This window comes from Cherax quadricarinatus, chromosome 44 (genome assembly GCF_038502225.1).
Source record: "Cherax quadricarinatus isolate ZL_2023a chromosome 44, ASM3850222v1, whole genome shotgun sequence".
Lineage (NCBI taxonomy): Eukaryota > Metazoa > Arthropoda > Malacostraca > Decapoda > Parastacidae > Cherax > Cherax quadricarinatus.
Window position 1 is genome coordinate 18,326,187 of NC_091335.1, and position 19,999 is coordinate 18,346,185.

General features: G+C 38.9%; 2 protein-coding genes across 6 annotated transcripts in view; one reads left to right on the top strand and one right to left on the bottom strand.

The window, feature by feature from the left end:
- Positions 1-14,489, bottom strand: part of Hem (Nck associated protein 1 Hem) — a 111,951-nt gene extending 97,462 nt beyond the window's left edge. For all 4 annotated transcript variants that reach the window (XM_053789075.2, XM_053789073.2, XM_053789074.2 and 1 more), the window contains exons 1-4: positions 14,324-14,489; positions 4,096-4,200; positions 3,156-3,305; positions 1,918-2,060 (exon numbers count right to left, since the gene is read on the bottom strand). In XM_053789075.2, coding sequence (XP_053645050.1) covers positions 1,918-2,060; positions 3,156-3,305; positions 4,096-4,200; positions 14,324-14,428 — 503 coding nt within the window. In that variant the 5' untranslated portion in view covers positions 14,429-14,489. The remainder of the gene's footprint in view (positions 1-1,917; positions 2,061-3,155; positions 3,306-4,095; positions 4,201-14,323) is intronic.
- Positions 14,490-14,782: 293 nt separating this feature from the next.
- The window catches only part of LOC128697422 (protein CASP), a 50,572-nt gene continuing 45,355 nt past the window's right edge, over positions 14,783-19,999 (top strand). The window contains exons 1-2 of one of the 2 annotated variants that reach the window (XM_053789069.2): positions 14,783-14,900; positions 16,807-19,296. In XM_053789069.2, coding sequence (XP_053645044.2) covers positions 16,852-18,957 — 2,106 coding nt within the window. In that variant the 5' untranslated portion in view covers positions 14,783-14,900; positions 16,807-16,851 and the 3' untranslated portion in view covers positions 18,958-19,296. Of the gene's footprint in view, positions 14,901-16,806; positions 19,297-19,999 lie in introns of those variants that run through there. The other variant, XM_053789068.2, reaches the window with a different exon arrangement.

Sequence of the window (19,999 nt, forward strand, 5' to 3'; positions counted from 1 at the left end):
TAATGCAGAGAATTCGTAGTTTGGAAGTTAGGAGGAGGTGCGGGATTACCAAAACTGTTGTCCAGAGGGCTGAGGAAGGGTTGTTGAGGTGGTTCGGACATGTGGAGAGAATGGAGCGAAACAGAATAACTTCAAGAGTGTATCAGTCTGTAGTGGAAGGAAGGCGGGGTAGGGGTTGGCCTAGGAAAGGTTGGAGGGAGGGGGTAAAGGTTTTGTGTGCGAGGGGCTTGGACTTCCAGCAGGCATGCGTGAGCGTGTTTGATAGGAGTGAATGGAGACAAATGGTTTTTAATACTTGACGTGCTGTTGGAGTGTGAGCAGGGTAACATTTATGAAGGGGTTCAGGGAAACCGGCAGGTCGGACTTGAGTCCTGGAGATGGGAAGTACAGTGCCTGCACTCTGAAGGACGGGTGTTAATGTTGCAGTTTAAAAACTGTAGTGTAAAGCACCCTTCTGGCAAGACAGTGATGGAGTGAATGATGGTGAAAGTTTTTCTTTTTCGGGCCACCCTGCCTTGGTGGGAATCGGCCAGTGTGATAATAAAAAAAAAAAAAAAATGTTATTAAATACCACTGCCTCAACTGCTGCCTCTACCATTGCCTCAACCGCTGCCTCAACCACTACCTCAACCACTGCCTCAACCACTGCCTCAACCACTGCCTCAACCACTACCTCAACCACTGCCTCAACCACTACCTCAACCACTGTCTCAACCACTGTCTCAACCACTGCCTCAACCACTGCCTCAACAGCTACCTCAACCACTACCTCAACCACTGCCTCAACCACTACCTAAACCACTGTCTCAACCACTGCCTCAACCACTGCCTCAACAGCTACCTCAACCACTGCCTCAACCACTACCTCAACCACTGCCTCAACCACTGCCTCAACCACTACCTCAACCACTGCCTCAACCACTACCTCAACCACTTCCTCAACCGCTGCCTCAACCGCTGCCTCAACCACTGTCTCAACCACTGCCTCAACCACTGCCTCAATTGCTGCCTCAACTGCTGCCTCAACCACTGCCTCAACCACTGCTTCATCCACTGCCTCTACCACTCCAGTCACACTCAATCTACAAGCACCAAACACAATGAATTATTGTGAAATGTTTGGAAGAGCACGGAGACTAATGCTCACTCCAGCATAAACAAAGCCACACTGACGATGTGTCAACCACTCCCTCGTATTTTTGTACAATTTCCTTCTTCAATTATATCGTATTTATTATTATTATTATTATTATTATTATTACTATTGTAATTATTAGCAGTAGCAGAAATGTTTGATTCTTTGTGTTCAAGAGTAAACACATGATGTCACTGAATAGCCATTCCAATATGCAGTCATGAATGGGTTTACATTATTTATACTGTGGTTTAATAGCAAATAATGAACAAACAAAACACTCACCACACTGAGTGGCGGGAGGGCTGGCTGCCAGTTGCGGGGATCGGAGGGAGGGTAGTAGGGACTCGCAGTGGTTGAGGAAGTGGTGGAGGTATTGGTGGAGGCAGTGGTGGAGTCTGTGGTATTTAATAACATACATGTTATTAAAGCATAACATGTATATATTTAGTACAATTTACGATGTTTTCATGTACTTTATGACTGTTCATGGTTCAACAAGTTAAGGAAGCAGTATTGTATTATATTTCCCTACAATATATTGGAGCACCAAACATTTGCGATTTTTCAACATTCGCGAGGCTCTTGATCCCCTAACCCTCGCGAATGTTGAGGGAGACCTGTATATATAATAGCATGATTTAAACTATTCTCCTACACTTATGATAGAAGTTCCTTTCAATTATCTCACTAAGTAGCTTTAACATAATCCTTTCTAATTTAGCTCTGATGAAGACTTTTGCTTAAGTGCTTTGTAATTAATGGATAATTACAAGACTTACCCCTGATTGTTGACCATCTCATGAGCAGCATTGAAGAGCCCCAACACAGCCTTACGATCTTCCACACGAGATAAAAGAATCATCAAAGTGACATAGTTGGTTACAAGATCCAAATATCCTTTAGTTAGTTCAAAATTCACATTCTGAAAGATAACCATAAAAAATAACCTTTACACACTCTCACATAATGAATTCTTATGTAAATTAAATTGTCATATATAAAAATACTATTTGGTTTATTATAAATCTGAAAACACAACTGTCATGACCAAGGTAAAAACAAAAAATGTTCTAAAATAATGCATTCATTTACTTACAATGTAGTATATAAATAAGAACAATATTTAGCTTTGAATGTTAAAAGAAGCAGTGTTTAGTCAGAGAATAGAGAAGACTGCATCATGCTGTGCCATGCAACTGGCAGACAGCAGGAAATGCTGTACAAGAAATTCTACATAACATCAGAGGCTCACATCAGCCAAATAACCTCCGCAGTCAATGCTTATCTGGTAGTCATTCAGGGCCTATTATACAACATATGTTGGGCCCATCTTCGAATATGCAGCACTGGCATGGAACCCACACCCGAGAAAACATGTTAACTAATTACAGGAAGTGCAGAGCTAAACAAAAAGATTAGTTCCCACGCTATGGGGCACAAGCTACGAGAGGCTAACAGAGCTGAATCTAATATCAGTGGAGGACAGAAGAAACAGGGAAGACATGATAACATACAAAATACTCAGAAATTGACAAGGTAGACATGGATAGGCTATTTAAGAAACAGGAAATAGGTGCTCAGGAGCACAAAGACACAGATGAGCCACAGGAATGCCAGGAATTATTTCTTCTGTTTCAGGGTGGTCAGAAAGTGAAATGACCTTGACAAAGAAATGGTGGAGAAAGGTTTTATAGACGATTTTAAGAACAAGTAAAATAGGGCCCCTGAGGCTAAGAGGGAGTAAATCTGGAAAAACATGGGACCAGGAGCTAGGACAACCCATGGAACCACATATAAGCAAGTATAGTACATATTCCTGGAAATGAACAAATGTGAATGAGTATATTTCATTATTTTTATTTAATACTACTTTCAATTTCAGGAGGTCTCAACAATGAAAAGGTTAATCCAGATATTCAAAACAAGAAATAATGATACTCAGCATTTTTTCTAAGAACAATACTGTATATCGTATGATTAACAAATCATGTCGAATTGCTTTTAATTGCTTACTTACAATATCAAGTGACTCTGACATCCCTAAGGCATCCATAACAGTTAAAAGTTCAGATACATGGTCCTTCAAATCCAGAAGATCAACAAATGTGTAGTAGTAAAGGGAGAGAGACTTCATGATGTCTGTCCGCACATTAGTTAGTGCTTGTAACTGTAGGAAGAAAAATATTTATAATAATAAATATATTACCTTAATATACATTTATAGTCACCTGTAATAAACCTAATTCATAATGAAATTATTTTCAATAAAGTCTGCAAAACTACACATTCCTTGTAACTGATGCATGACTTTTAAAGATTATTGGACATTCCTAAATCTTTTATTTTTCAAATTTTAAGGAAAAGTACATAGTACATAAATTTCATTTTCCAAGAAAGGAGATTTTCAGGGTCTTAGTGGCAAATACACCTGTTACCCATCATTCAGTTGAGAACAGAAAATGGTTGACATTGACACTAATTATAAGACATTTACGTTGATCTACTGCTACTGTCGACCATATTTTCCCCAGGAAAAGAATGCAGTCCAACAATTCTGTCCGACCAGATATGGTGTAAGTGACCACATGAATAGAGGTGGCACTTCAAAAAATCTTCCAATGTCCTGTGGCTATGTTGACAGCACACTTAGCTCACATACCATGTCCATGGTTTGATCCACATAGGTAGAGATGTTGGGCATGTTTCTTTACACCTGATGCCCTTGCTCACCTAGCATTGAGTAGGTATCTGGGTATTAGTCAACTGATGTGGGTTGCATCCTGGGGGACAAGATTAAAGGACCCCCAATGGAAATAAGACAGTCTTTGATGACCCAGACTTTATTGGATTATCCTGGGTGGCTAACCCTCTAGGTTAAAAATCTGAACAAAATTTTATCTTACAGTATGTTACATTGTATGAATCCATTTCCTACATGTGAAACTTGTAATTCTTACCGACTTGCTGTCGATGTTGGGAAATTTTCTAACAATGTGCTTGATACATGATTCAAGACTCTTGTCAGAGAGAAAAGCTGGTTTGGATTTCGCATCTCCGCATGCCTGGAAAACAGTGAAAAATAAGTACATCACTGTAAGTAAACAATATATTGTACAGCATATTATTATTAAACTGTACATAATGACAGTAGTTTGTTGGACTACGTATTGTAGATAAAAGACTGTTGGGTAGACGTCAGGATGTACATGTTTACAGAGGGGCCACAGATATGTCAGATCACTTTTTAGTTGTATCTACAGTGAGAGTAAAAGGTAGATGGGATTCAAGGAAAATAGAAGCAGCAAGTAAGAGAGGTAAAGGTTTATAAACTAGAGGAGGAGGCAGTTAGGGTAAGATATAAACAGTTATTGGAGGACAGATGGGCTAGTGAGAGTATAGGCAATGGGGACGAAGATGTATGGGGTAGGTTTAAGAATGCAGTGTTAGTGTGTTCAGCAGAAGTTTGTGGTTACAGGGAAGTGGGTGCAGGAGGGAAGAAGAGCAACTGGTGGAATGATGATATAAAGAGAGTAGTAAGGGAGAAAAAGTTAGCATATGAGAGGTTTTTACAAAGCAGAAGTGATGCAAGGAGGGAGGAATATATGAAAAGAAAGAGAGAGGTTAAGAGAGTGGTGAAGCCATGTAAAAAGAGAGCAAAGGAGAAAGTGGGTGACATGTTATCAACAAATTTTGTTGAAAATAAGAAAAAGTTTTGGAGCAAGATTACTCAGTTGAGAAAGCCAAGGGAATGAATGGATTTGATGGTTAAAAATAGGCGAGGAGAGTTATTAAATGGAGAGTAAGAGGTATCAGGAAGATGGAGGGAATATTTTGAGTAATTGTTAAATGTTGATGAAAATAGGGAAGCTGTGATTTTGTGTATATAGGGCAAGGAGGAATAACATCTTGTAGGAGTCAGTCAGGAAGAGCCAGTTGTGAGTGTGGGGGAAGTTAGTGAGGTAGTGGATAGAATGAAAGAGGGTAAGGCAGCTGGGATTGATGGGATAAAGATAGAAATGTTAAAAGCAGGTGGGGATATAGTTTTGGAGTGGTTGGTGCTTTTATTTAATAAATGTATGGAAGAGGGTAAGGTGTCTAGGGACTGCAGAGAGCAGGTATAGTTCCTTTGTATATAGGCAAAATGGACAAAAGAGAGTACAAAAGTTATAGGGGAAAAAGTCTGCTGAGTATACCTGGTAAAGTGTATGGTAGAATTATAATTGAAAGAATTAAGAGTAAGATGGAGAGCAGGATAGCAGATGAACATATTGTTTCAGACAACGGAACAGTGCTCTTCTCCAGACTGAGGGACTGGCCGCCTCGGGACTTTGGGGGTGGTGGACTGATTGCATCGTCTTCGGGTGTCTTCTGCTTCTGTCAACTTTTCTGTGCTCGACTGGGGAAGCCTGCTGTGTGGGCGAGGCGTTTCGGGGTGGAGATGCCTAACTGTTGCATATGTGTCTTACCTAGCAATCTGTCGGTATTTTATACCATTTTAATGTTCACATATGCAACAGTTAGACGACTTTGTTCCGAAGCGTTTCGCCTGCACAGTGGGCTTCTTCAGTCGGGTGCGGAAGGTAGGCAGGAGCAGTGGAGATGTGGGGACGATGTGGTCGGTCCATCGCCCTTAAAGTCGTAGAATTTGAGGTTGTCAGTCCCTCGGCCTGGAGAAGTTCAGTTCCATAGTCAGGAACTATCTGAAGATCAAGCGACAGTGCGGAGACTTAAATACTGTCGGAAGGAGAGGTGCAGAGTACTAGTAGTAGTAGTAGTAGTAGTGAGAGGCAACTGAGAGGTCATGTCCCTCTCAGATCCAACCCTTCTCACTTGAAAAGCTTGTCCAAGGTGTTTTCTGTACCAAGATGCCACGTGTTGCAGTGTCTGACAAGATGAACATCAAAATGGTATACAATACCGACAGGTTGTTAGGTAAGACACATATGCAACAGTTAGACAACTTTATTCCGAAACGTTTCGCCTACACAGTAGGCTTCTTCAGTCGAATACAGAAAGTAGGCAGGAACAGTAGAGATGTGAAGATGATGTAATCAGTCCATCACCCTTAAAGTCGTAGAATTCTACGATAAGTCCACTCCTTCAAATTACCGTCCAATGAGCCTGACATCTATAGTGGGCAGGTTATTAGAATCAATTATAGCTGACATTATCAGAAGTCACCTTGAAGAGCATAACTTGATAAATGAATCTCAGCATGGATTCACGAGAGGTCGTTCCTGCCTGACAAACTTACTGACGTTCTTCAATAGAACATTTGAGGCAGTTGACAGTGATAAGGAATATGATATTGTTTATTTGGATTTTAGTAAAGCCTTCGACAGAGTGCCTCACAAGAGACTCTTAAGAAAAGTGGCAGCTCATGGTATGGGAGGTGGAGTTCTAGCGTGGATTGAGGCATGGCTTACCGATAGAAAGCAGAGAGTTACCATTAATGGAGTGGAATCTGAGTGGGGATTAGTCACTGGTGGCGTTCCACAAGGATCAGTTTTGGGCCCTCTCTTGTCCATAATTTACATTAATGACCTTAATGAAGGGATTACTAGTGACATGAGTGAGTTTGCTGATGATACAAAGATAGGCCGTATAATTCACTATGAGGAGGATATCAATGAACTCCAGGACGATTTGAACAAATTAATGACTTGGTCTGAGAGATGGCAGATGAAGTTTAATGTGGATAAGTTTAGGGTACTTGCCCTTGGTAATGAAAATAACCCTCGAAGCTATAATCTAGGTGAAGTAGAGCTTGGTCGTACAGAATGTGAAAAGGACTTGGGAGTCGTGGTGAGCAGAAATCTGGAGCCAAGACGGCGGTGCCTCAGTGTGCGCAACAAGGCCAACAGATTACTTGGAAGGTAAGACACATAGGCAACAGTTAGGCAACTTTATTCCGAAACGTTTCGCCTACACAGTAGGCTTCTTCAGTCGAATACAGAAAGTAGGCAGGAACAGTAGAGAAGACGATGTAATCAGTCCATCACCCTTAAAGTCGTAGAATTTGAGGTTGTCAGTCCCTCGGCCTGGAGAAGTTCAGTTCCATAGTCAGGAACTATCTGAAGATCAAGCGACAGTGCGGAGACTTAAATACTGTCGGAAGGAGAGGTGCAGAGTAGTAGTAGTAGTAGTGTGTCTTACCTACCAACCTGTCGGTATTGTATACCACTTTGATGTTCAGATTACTTGGATTTATCTCAAGAAGTGTGAGTAGCAGGGGTCCAAAGGTTATTTTGCAGCTCTGTGCATCGCTGGTGGGGCCTCATTTGGATTGTGCTGCTCAGTTTTGGTCCCCTTACTACAGGATGGACATGGACTCATTAGAGAACATGCAGAGAAGAATGACTAAAGTGATTTGCTGTGTAGGGAGCCTCCCGTATGAAGATAGACTTAGGGCCTTGGATCTCCACTCTCTGGAGAGGCGTGGAATGAGGGGAGATATCATTGAAGTGTATAAGTGGATGACGGGCATGAACAAGGGAGACATTAATAAAGTGCTGAGGGTGTCGAACCAGGTGGGAGCCAGGAATAATGGATTTGAGTTGGAAAAATTTAGATTTAGGAAGGACATAGGTAAGTGCTGGTTTTCTGGCAGAGTTGTAGATGCGTGGAACAGTCTTCCCAGTGGGGTGGTAGAGGCTGGGACCTTGGGTGGCTTTGGGGGGAGACTGGACAGATATATGAGTGGGAGGGGCTGGGTTTGATTGGTGTTGGGGGGTGCGAGAGTTGTTTCTTGAGTAGCTTTAGGTAGATGTCGTTTTGATAAGGACCTGCCTCGTATGGGCCAGTAGGCCTTCTGCAGTGTTCCTACATTCTTATGTTCTTATGTTTGTTAGTGGGATGAATTGTAAAGGACCTGCCTAGTATGGGCCAACAGGCCTGCTGCAGTGTTCCTCCTTTCTTATGTTCTTATGTTCTTATGAACAAGGAGTCTTTAGGAAAGGTTGGGGTGTGTAGACCAAGTGTTTACAGTGAAACATACAGGTGAACAGTATTTAGATAAAGGTAAAAAGACTTTAGTGGCATTTATGGATTTGGAAAAGGCATATGACAGGGTGGACAGAAGGGCAATGTGGCAGATGTTGCAAAGGTATGGAATACAAGGTAGGTTACTGAGAGCAGTGAAGTTTTTATGAGGATAGTGAAGCTTAGGTTAGAGTATGTAGGAGAGAGGGAGATCATTTCCAAGTAAAAGAAGGCCTCAGACAAGGATGTGTGATGTCACCATGGTTGTTCAATATATTTATATTTGGGGTTGTAAGAGAAGTGAATGCTTGGGTGTTGGCAAGAGGTGTTGGGTTAAAAGATAAAGAATCTAATACAAAGTGGGAGCTGTTACAGTTGCTCTTGCTGATGACACTGTGCTTTTGGGAAATTCAGAAGAGAAGTTGCAGAGGTTGGTAGATGAGTTTGGTAGGGTATGTAAAAGAAGAAAATTAAAAGTGAATATAGTAAAGATTAAGGTGATGAGAACAACAAAAAAATTAGGTAATGAAAGACTGGATATCAGATTGCAGAGAGAGAGTGTAGAGGAGGTGAATGTATTCAGATATTTAGGAGTGGGCATGTCAGCAGATGGGTCTATGAAAGATGAGGTGAATCATAGAATTGATGAGGGGGGAAAAAGGTGAGTGGTGCACCTAGGAGTCTGTGGAGTCAAAGAACTGTGTCCATAGAAGCAAAGAGGGGAATGTATGAGAGTACAGTTAAACCAACACTCTTATATGGGTGTGAAGCATGGGTGGTGAATGTTGCAGCAAGGAAGGTAGGCTGGAGGCAGAGGAGATGTCATGTCTGAGGGCATTGTGTGGTGTGAATATAATGCAGAGAATTCGTAGTTTGGAAATTAGGAGGAAATGCAGGTTTACCAAAACTATTATCCAGAGGGCTGAGGAGGGGGTTGTTGTGGCAGTTCAGACATGTAGAGACGATGGAACAATATAGAATGACTTCAGGAGTATAAATGTGTAGTGGAGGGAAGGCGGGGTAGGGGTTGGCCTAGGAAAGGTTGGAGGGAGGGGGTAAAGGAGGTTTTGTGTGCGAGGGGTTTGGACTTCCAGCAAGTATGCGTGAGAGTGTTAGATAGAAGCAAATGGAGACAAATGGTTCTTAGGACTTGACATGATGTTGGAGTGTGAACAAAGTAACATTTAAGAAGGGATTCAGGGAAACTGGCAGGATGGACTTGAGTCCTGGAGATGGGAAGTACAGTGCTGCACTCTCAAGGAGAGGTGTTAATGTTGCAGTTTTATAATTGTAGAGTAAGAGTGCCTCAGGCAAGACAGTGATGGAGTGAATAATGAAGGTTTTTCTTTTTTGGGCCACCCTGCCTTGGTGGGAGAATGAAGAGAACAAAATTTGATAGTATGGAAAGACAAAATGAACCTAGGAAGGAATTAGATATTGTAAACATTAAAATAAAAGTTCTGAAAGTCACATTTGTGAATGCTAAGGGCATGAATTAATACTAAAGGAGGCAAAAGTCTTAAAAAAAAATAAGATTACAGTGGTACCTTGACTTACGGGTTTAATTTGTTCCGTGACCAAGCTCGTAACTAAATTTGCTCGTACTGTATGTGAAATCAATTTTCCTCATTGAAATTAACTGAAATGCCATTAATCTGTTCCAGCCCCCAAAAAACAACCCGAAGATAAGCAGAGATAGGTTCAATCGCTTAACTTACTTGCTACACTCTTCACTACTTCACCCATCACCTTCACTACTCTACCCACCATTATCACTACTCCACCCACCATTATCACTACTCCACCCACCACCATCACTACTCCACCCACCACTATCATTACTCCACCCATCATTATCACTACTCCACTCACCACCATCACTACTCTACTCACATTTATCACAGCTCCACCCACCACCTTCACTACTCCACCCACCACCATCACTTCTCCACCCACCACCATCACTTCTACACCCACCACCTTCATTACTCCACCCACCACTATTGCTACTCCACCCACTACTATCACTACTTCACCCACCACCCTCACTACTCCACCCACCATTATCACTACTCCATCCACCACCATCACTACTTCAACCACCACTATCACTACTCCATCCACCACCATCACTACTCCACCCACCACCATCACTACTCTACCCATCACCATCACTACTCCACCCATCACCATCACTACTCCACCCACCACTATCACTACTCCACCCACCACTCACTACTCCACCCACTAAAGGAACCTCCATGAGGCAGGTAAATATCACAGAGACCTTCCTTAATACAGTGGACCCCCAGTTTACGATATTTTTTCATTCCAGAAGTATGTTCAGGTGCCAGTACTGACCGAATTTGTTCCCATAAGGAATATTGTGAATTAGATTAGTCCATTTCAGACCCCTAAACATACACGTACAAACGCACTTACATAAATACACTTACATAACTGGTCGCACTGGGAGGTGATCGTAAAGCAGGGGTCCACTGTATTTCTGGAAAAATTCTGAGTGTTGAAATGGAGGTTACCTCTTCCCCAGATTTATATGAGAACCAAACAAGGGACAAGGTGCCTCACTGCAATCTGCGATTAGTGTGGGAGTATTATCCTTCCATTTACGTCTTGGAAGAGCATGTGGGATGGGATGATGTACCTGACATTCCTCTGGGTACAGAGTTGAATTTGACTTCATATACGGCCACCAACTAGTGACAGCATATTTGAAACTCGCTTGTAACTCGGATTTTGACTCGCAACTCAAAGCAAAAAATCAACCGAGCGACAGCTCGTAACTCGGAAAACTCGTAAGTTGGGGCACTTGTAAGTCAATAGATTACTGGGATTTATATCAAGAAGTGTAAGCAACAGAAGTCCAGAGGTCATACTGCAGCTTTATACATCATTAGTAAGGCCTCACCTAGATTATGCAGCTCAATTCTGGTCTCCATATTACAGAATAGACATAAATTCGCTAGAAAACATTCAGCGTAGGATGACTAAATTAATACATAGCATTAGAAATCTTCCTTATGAAGAAAGATTGAAGACTCTTAAATTACATTCACTTGTTAGACGAAGAATGAGGGGAGACCTGATTGAAGTGTATAAGTGGAAGATAGGTATTAATAAAGGGGATATTAATAAGGTCTTGAGGATATCTCTCCAAGAGAGAACCCGCAGTAATGGATTTAAATTAGATAAGTTTAGATTTAGAAAGAACATAGGAAAGTATTGGTTTGGAAATAGGGTAGTTGATGAGTGGAATAGTCTACCTAGTTGGGTTATTGAGGCTAGGACTTTGGGTAGTTTCAAATTTAGGTTGGATAAATATATGAGTGAGAGGGGTTGGATTTGAGTGGGACTTGCACATCAGAGCTTATTTCTTGGGTAGCATTGAAAATTGGGTTGGGCAAATGTTTTTTTAGTGGGATGAATTGTAAAGGACCTGCCTAGTATGGGCCAACAGGCCTGCTGCAGTGTTCCTCCTTTCTTATGTTCTTATGTCAAGGTACCACTGTATAAAGAATCTCAAAGCAAACATTAAATTAGCTAATTATAAGATACAGAGTCATTCTACATAGCAGCAGGTCTGAAGAGGCTTAACAGAATTTGTGGGCTTAAGGAAAAAATAGTGAGACAGACAACAAAGAAAAATAACCATGACACCATAATTATAAAACTACCTTCTTGAATGTAGCTTGCTACCTTGGTTGGAGGTCAAAGCCAACAAGTGGATAAAAAGACACTATGTTACTATAGCATTTTGTCCAAGGCTGGTCTGTATCAAGTAATACTTGAAGTCCAGTCCTGGACAATACATTGCAGTAGTAATAAAGATTTCCCTGTAATTTAATGCACTTTTATCAAGTTTGCTACCTATGTGTTTCTTCTTGACCCTCAGTTACTGTGGATGTTGTAATAGCTCATAAGAGCAAAAATAGGTAATAGTGTAACACCTGTTTGTTTGTTTACTGTCATGTACTGTCACCAAGTGGTAAAGCAGTGTTGTCATGTTCACATACTAACAGTTATAATAAATTTATATACCAACACCCAATGAGAAGTAGAAAAAGTTATCCTGATAAGACTTGATTAACTGGTAAGGAATCCAGAGGGAAGAACATGCCCATAACCTTACCCTTATTTAAATAAACATTAAGACAGATGGGGGGCATGAACCACGGCCTGTAAATTGACAGTCTGGCGGAGAAGATGGTAATCTTCTCCTCCAGACTTACTATACTAAATTCCATCGAAGGCATCATCAGTAACCCAACTGAATTCCTTTCTACAGCCCAGTAGCTTTAACAGTCAATCGATTCTTGCCCCCCCTCCCTAGAGTGAGATCTATGATGTTATAGAGAGGCATGAATAGATCTCCCTCTAGGGAGGGGGGCAAGAATCAATCTACTGTTAAAGCTACTGGGCTGTAGGAACGAGTTCAGTTGGGTTGCAGATGGAATTTAGTGTAGTAAGTACTAGTTCCAATGCCTTCCTCTTGCATTCCTGGTGGTGAAGACAGTAGTGTCAGACTATCAGTTTACAGACTGCAGTTCACCCCCCCACCCATGTCCATCTTTCTGTTTATTCACTGACAATTGTTTATTACAACTTAATCTGTGATCTGTATTCTTACCCTTATTTGTTTTTTAATGTTTTTTTTATTTAGGCTGTTTCATAGAGAATTCATTATATTCATGGGAATGTGCTAAACCCATATGAGTTGTACAGCACCTGGGAAATGAGAGGTAACCAGATATAACCCAAGGGATAGGTAGCACCTATTCTTTAGATTAAGAGCCCTTGGCCAGCATCAAAATACCCCCATGAAGTATCACTAAACTTATGCATACAATATTACATTTAATCTATACAAAGTGACATGTACGTTTATTAGAATTATTATTATTCTTATAATAAAAAAGAAGTGCTAAACCCTTTATCAGAAGTTTACTAATGTTTAGGGATTTGGTTATCATAGAGTTTAGGTCCTGATCTGAACTCATTATTTTACTGAGATAAAACAGAAGCAGGTTATCGTAAATAAAAAGATGATTCAACTTGAAGAATTATAATTTTGGCAGGTGGGAAAGATAAAGGATATTTATTACAGATTAAATCAATTCTTTGGTGATAAATTTATCGCCATCAGGAATCAATAAATATCCTATAAAGATTTCTTAGTTTTCCCTCCTGCCAAAACTATAATTCTACAAGAATATTATCTATACCCCAACAACAATTATTTCTTGGGTAAGATTTTATTTGGGGAAATATAAAAAATAATACATTTGTATTTTGGCACAAGTAATATATCAGAGCCGGTCAATGATTAGTAGCAAGATGTGCAACGCTCCTGGCCAAAAACAGCGTAAACAAAGATGCGTCAGAACGTAAACAAAGGCATGCAGTTCCCTTATCTGCTACTGGCTGAGTAAAGTTTCATTATGTAATTTTAGGTTGGGTTTCCTTAGGTTAAGTTGCATTTCTTACCATTTCCACAAATTAAGCCCAATTAAGTAATCTAATATTGGACATTTTAAGGAATAAATTATCAATCAACACAGATCAGGACCTGGACTCAACATTACCTAAGGAATTTCCATACTGCAGTCTACGGCTGTAATAATAAAAATGTGATAACAATGACTACCTAGATTATTGTTATTATAATCAAGGGGGTAGCACTAAACCCATAGGATTATACAGCACCTGTGGGATGTGGAAGGCATTCAGGTTTAATTCAGGGAACTGGAGCATATATCCAATTCCCTAGATCAAGAGCCCCTCACCAGCATCAAGGAACCTTCTTTGAGGGGATGACTACCTAGAACTTGTATAAATATGACGATTTTCATACAAAGAAAACCTATTACAAAATCAGGTGACAATTATATATAAATCCTAATAAGTATGATCATTTTGCACCTAAAGTAACATTATTATTGCAAAGGGGAATGTTAACCCTGTGGGCGTCATACAAGGCCTAGGACTCGAGTTAATCAGGTTCAATCCAAGGAAGAGGAGCATATCTCAAATTAACTGGATGAAGAGCCCTTGAGACACATGAAGACAACTTTCTTGAAGGTTACAACACTGTCAAGAAAACTTCAGTATCTGGCCTCGCCCACTGTAATTACAGAGGATGCGCTCTCGCCACTTCCATACATGTTTAAATATAAAACTAAGCACCTTCTTGATGTTGTAGATCCTTGTTAGGATCCCGGAGCACCTGTCATTTAGTATTGAGAGCTTTTCAGCAATCTTCTGCTGAGTGGGTGTTAAACTTCGAGACATTGTTCACAAACTTGACATTTTAGCAGCAACTCAACCTAAACAACTCGGCGGAAGTATACCACATTTCTTAATATATATTCTCACAACCACAAAAACCCTTACTTATATATTTTTTTCACTTCAAGCGCATTTTAAAATCTCACTGCGATATTAACGTAATTCAATATTTTAAGAAAAATTATTTAATTTCTTCAGGCGACACTATGAAATGCAATCCTGATTTTTCTGCATTCGCATCCTCTGACACTAATTAAAGCAGTGTAATAGAATACAGTGTAATATTTACCATATACCTTAATATAATAATATTGTAAACGATTTTGTAACAACTATAACTGTAAAATTATATTATAGAAATCTTTGTGATTTTTTTTCAAGAAATAAATATATAAGTTGTCAGTAAAGACGAACACATCAAGTCAGCTGTTGTGCTGAGGGAGAGACAGGAGTGCCACGTAAATGTTTATGGCAGGTTAGTTTATACTCTCATTTACTCTCAACTTAATGCTTTTCACATAAATGGCAAGAATATGTACGTCATCCTGCTTGGTCAATGTTAGTTATCAGGTCACAAGACGAAAAACTGAAACAATAACTAGTAAGAACAATTAACTTACTGAGGAAACTGAACAAATTACTTCGTCAGAAGTTTTTTCTTTAAATTCAGTCCACAGCGTTGATCATGCTATGGACTGAACAGTTATCAAGGCTGAGGGGCTGAAAACACCCCAAAATTACCTCCACTTTTATCAAGGATAGAGAACTAAACACCTCAAAACTTCTTCCACTGTCTACTTTATATTATTGTTCCGTAGGCAAAATGTTTCAGAAATAATTTTGTCAGTGTTGCATCAAGTTTTTCTCCTAATTGCTGCTTATTTTGTGAATTGAAGACAATTGAACAATTGCATATACAATAGACACTTTTTCATTATTTGCTGCATAGTACAGGATTTGCAAAGAATAAAAAGGCACAATACTATAACCAGAACAATACACAAATAACCCAGACATAGAAAGAAACTTATGGCGACGTTTCGGTTCGACCTGGACCATTAGTCATATGCTAGTTAATGGCACAAGTTGGTCCAAAATGTTGTAATAAGTTTCTCCCGTGTCTGGGTTATTTTTGTACAATATTTGGAGTTATGGCCATTAGGCTGTTCAGGTTGATCTCAAGGTCAAAATTTTTATGCATAAATAAAGAGGCAATTAAACTTAAAATAAACTTAAAGTAGTAAATATAAAAATATTTTAGTAAATGGTGAATACAAAAATAAAAGAATGCCTTACCTAAAGATAGAAACATAGAAACTGTAAAGTATTTAAGTACTTGTAATGATGCAGATGAAATATCAAAGGTTTTATAGTGTGGTAACAAAATACTGATATACAGTATCAGAAAATATTGTTTAACAGATAAGTGGTACAAATAATAGGACAGATCAATATATGTATGCACTATTTACTATTTAGTTAGTATAATACAAATTAAAAATGAAAATAAAAAACAATAGTAATAAAATAAAAAAATGAAGTAGACAAAGTGAGAAGAAATAACATTTAATATAAAAATGAAAAAGTAAGAGGATATGAACACGACACAGTATATTGTTAGTATGTATGTTACTAGAGGAGTTTTTTGTACTGACTGTTGCACAAGCGTTTAATGTTCATGAACCAACAGGTATGGCACACGTACCAGAATCGTCACGTCGGAACAAGTGGCAATGAACATTACTTGCTAGTCATGCTTATTATGTCTTTTAAGCAGTAACAAAGGGAGGGTCAGTAGCAGGGAGGCACTGTACTTACCACTGTATGTGGAATATTGAAGTGTGTATTTCAGACTTATTCTGTCTTGATTAGGCAGGAATCATCAAGGAAATTTGTTAGGTCACTTTCAGTTGTCAGAAAAATAACCTTTGGCATTTTTTCTGACCACACTTTGAACACAATTCATCTTACAGACTTTTCTTAACTTGAATAAAAGGCCCTGTCATTTTTTTCTGATTTGTGGATGACTAATTTTTGATTTATGAAAACTGAGCAAGAGTGTTGATTTGGTAATAAAAAAAAATGACAACGTTGAACTGGAAGTCTATGATGAAATAAATATTGGTTATAATAATTGTTTTTAAAGTTTTCAAAATGCAAAAAAGTGATATTATATAGTGTATCCTGCCCTTTTTAAGTTATGTTTTGTGGTAGAACCAGTGGTTAGCTGTGTTTCAAAGTTCTCTGAATTATGACCATTAATTTCTCAGTATAACATCACTTTTTTGCCATTCAGTATTTTTTTTTTTAATTAACTGCTGTACTAATTTCAGAGAGCTTAAGAAACACTTGCTAACCTATACATTTTATTTATTCTACAGATACCAAGAAATTGGTCTCTAGAGGCTGGCTGTCTTTAAGAGAAAATGGCAGTTAAAGTACAAAATATTATATCAGCATGGAAGTCATTTGAATTGATCATGGTTCAGAGAGAACTTGATGTAACTGCTTCTGAACTTGCAACTCGTCAAGATGAATCTGAAGAATCTCGCAAGAAATTAGTTGAACTGTCAAGAGACTTCAAGAAAAATACATCAGAAGATGTTCGCAAACAAGTAGCTCCCTTACTGAAAAGTTTTCAAACAGAAATAGATAATCTGAATAAAAGGAGCAAATTTGTGGAAACTGCCTTTTTACATGTATATAAAAAAGTGATTGATATTGCAGACCCACTTCCTACCCTAGAATACTGTGCTGGTCTTGAAAAGAAAGTAGGACGTCTTGCTGATTTGGAAATTGAAAATAAGAATCTTAGGGAAACTTTACGCGAGTACAATGAAGAATTTAAAGAGGTTAGGAACCAAGATGTAACCATAAAAGCCTTAAAAGAGAAGATTAAGAACTATGAGGACTTAATGGATGATAATGTGCAGACTAAAACCAAAGAATTTGAAAAGGAATTATCCCGCCAGTTTGCAGAGAAAGAGAGGTTGCTTCATGAAACGCAGGAATCGGTAATGAGACGGCTACAGGATGCAGAATCAAGGGTTCAGACACTACAGTCTACTTTAGATCAAACTCAGTCAGAATTATTCGAATTAAAGAGTAAATCAGAAGAGTCAAACTTTGCAAAGTCGGATGAGGTTGATATTCTAATGAATGATCTTGAACGTGCTAACCAGAGAGCTGTAATAGCTGAGAAAGAGTCTGCACAGCTAAAGGAACATCTTAAAGCTTTGTCAGTTGCTCACAGTTCTCATATAGATAATGTGTCTAACTGTTTGTCATCCACAAATAAAATTGAGTCAACAGCTGATAATTTAGCAAGATCATCATTAGAAATTGAACTTGCTTCCAAGGACAAAGAGATATCCCAGCTTGTTGAAGACATTAAACAGTTACAACTTTCCTTAGATACCCTAAGAGAAACTTATTCAAAACAGATTGTGAATCTTGAAATGAAAGTGGAACAGGATAAGCAAGTCATTACCAAATTAGAAAGCAGGATTGAAAAACAAAAAGATTACGATCAGATAAAAAGAGAGTTAAACATAATGAAGTCTGTTGAATTTGGCGTATCATCATCTAGTGTCAAAGAGGACAGTATCCATGAGTCATCAACACCACCTAAGCCACTGGAGATCCTCCTCCTAGAAAAAACGAAGGCTTTACAAAATGAGAACACTACGCTGAAGCAAGAAACGACAAATATATCTGCAAAAGTTTTAGAGGCAGATCAAGAACTTGCAAATCTGCGTGCTCTTGTAGCAGAACAGAAAGGATTGATTATTCATTTGGAATCAGATTTATCCTCAGTGCAGTCACTTTCAGCACTTTACCGTGGAGAAGGTGAGGGTTCTTGTATGCCAGAGATTGTAGCTGAGGCTGTCAGAGCATCCACTAGCAGCACCCCCCCTCTGTCATTCCCTGCTTCAAACACAAATCCACCAACTCCTACACCAGGGGGAATTCCACCAGACTTCACATCCGCTGCTGAATCTCTCTTGCCCATTGTATCTGCCCAGAGAGAGCGCTTTCGTCAGCGAAATGAGGAGTTGGAAGGGGAACTTACAGTTAAGGGGCAACAAGTGGTTCTTCTTCAAAACGAATTGGACACACTAAGAGTAGATAATCTCAAATTATATGAAAAAATAAGATTTATTCAATCATATCAAGGTAGACAAGCAAAGGAGGACACTGCAGCAGAATCTCGCTATAGTAGCCAGTATGAGGAAGCCTTAGATCCTTTCTCTTCATTTTCTCGCAAAGAAAAACAGCGCCGCTATGCAGCACTTAGTCCGTTCGAAAAAATTACTCTTTCTTTGGGGCGTTTCATTTTGAGCAATAAAACAGCACGAACAGTTACTTTCATGTACACGGCACTAGTGCATATTCTAATATTCTTAGTTTTATACAAACTGGCTCATACTGAATCATGCAAGCGAGATTTTGCTTCTGATTGCGCACAGAAATTTGCTGAACATATGCATCAAGTTCATGGCCACACAAATTTTCACCATTTACAACAGTAAATAGGTTTTAAAAGGAAACACATTCCCAGTACTAAAGGTGCAGATAACAGTATGTCTAGCATAATCATAAACTGTATTTATATATTTGTATACATACCCTTCCCCACTTCTGTGGGGATTATAGCTTTTTTTAACTGAAACAGTGATGTTATATATACAGTATGTTAAAATGTAAGTATAGTATGAACTCACCAGTATTGGGAAACATGTAGATATTTTCAAGTGTTGTCATTTTATTTATATTGTGAAGATGAAAATACACTATGGTACTGTATTTTTAGTGGCTTAGTTACAGTAATGGGTGCTTTAGTGTAATTGTGGCTTTGGTTCTAATGCTTGAAGGATACTTGTTGATCCAGTTCATGAGAAATGTTTGTGTACAGTACCTGTACTTGCAAAAAAAAAAAAAAAAAAAAGTACCATTCTGGAATCTCTTGCACAATGGTTCTAAAATTTCAGAAGGTTATAGGAATAGCAACAAATAAGGTTTTAAAACTAAGAGGTTGGGAAAACATCAAAGGAGAGAACAATTTTTTTTACCCTAAGTTTTATCTTACAAATATACATTAATACAAAAACCATTGAACATTCATACATATTATACTCATCATATACAAGGAAAAATGTTGCATGTCATATCTTCATTGAGAAATGCAATAGTAAGTCTTGCTAGCAGTGAGTGATGGTAAACAGTAGTAGAAGGTAATAGCATCTGTCTTATCTAACTTCATAAAACTGGAAAGAAACAGCCTAGTTTCATGTACACATTATGCCACTTGTGTTGCCATCTTCCCCAATAAAATCTAACAAAAATGCACATCTTGTCATAATACCATTGCTAGCTAAGCATGTCACTGTCAGAAGCTACTCTCCCTCCCACATTCTCTTCAGTTACAAAAGCAAGTAAACTTAGCTACATTGAATACTTGCTGCTTGTTTAGGCAACATATCCAATTATTTCCAGCAGAGAAAAATGCTGTCTGTCATAGCTTGAGAAAAGAAATGAAGGGCCCAAGAGCTCCAGTGCATTAAAAAACAAAAA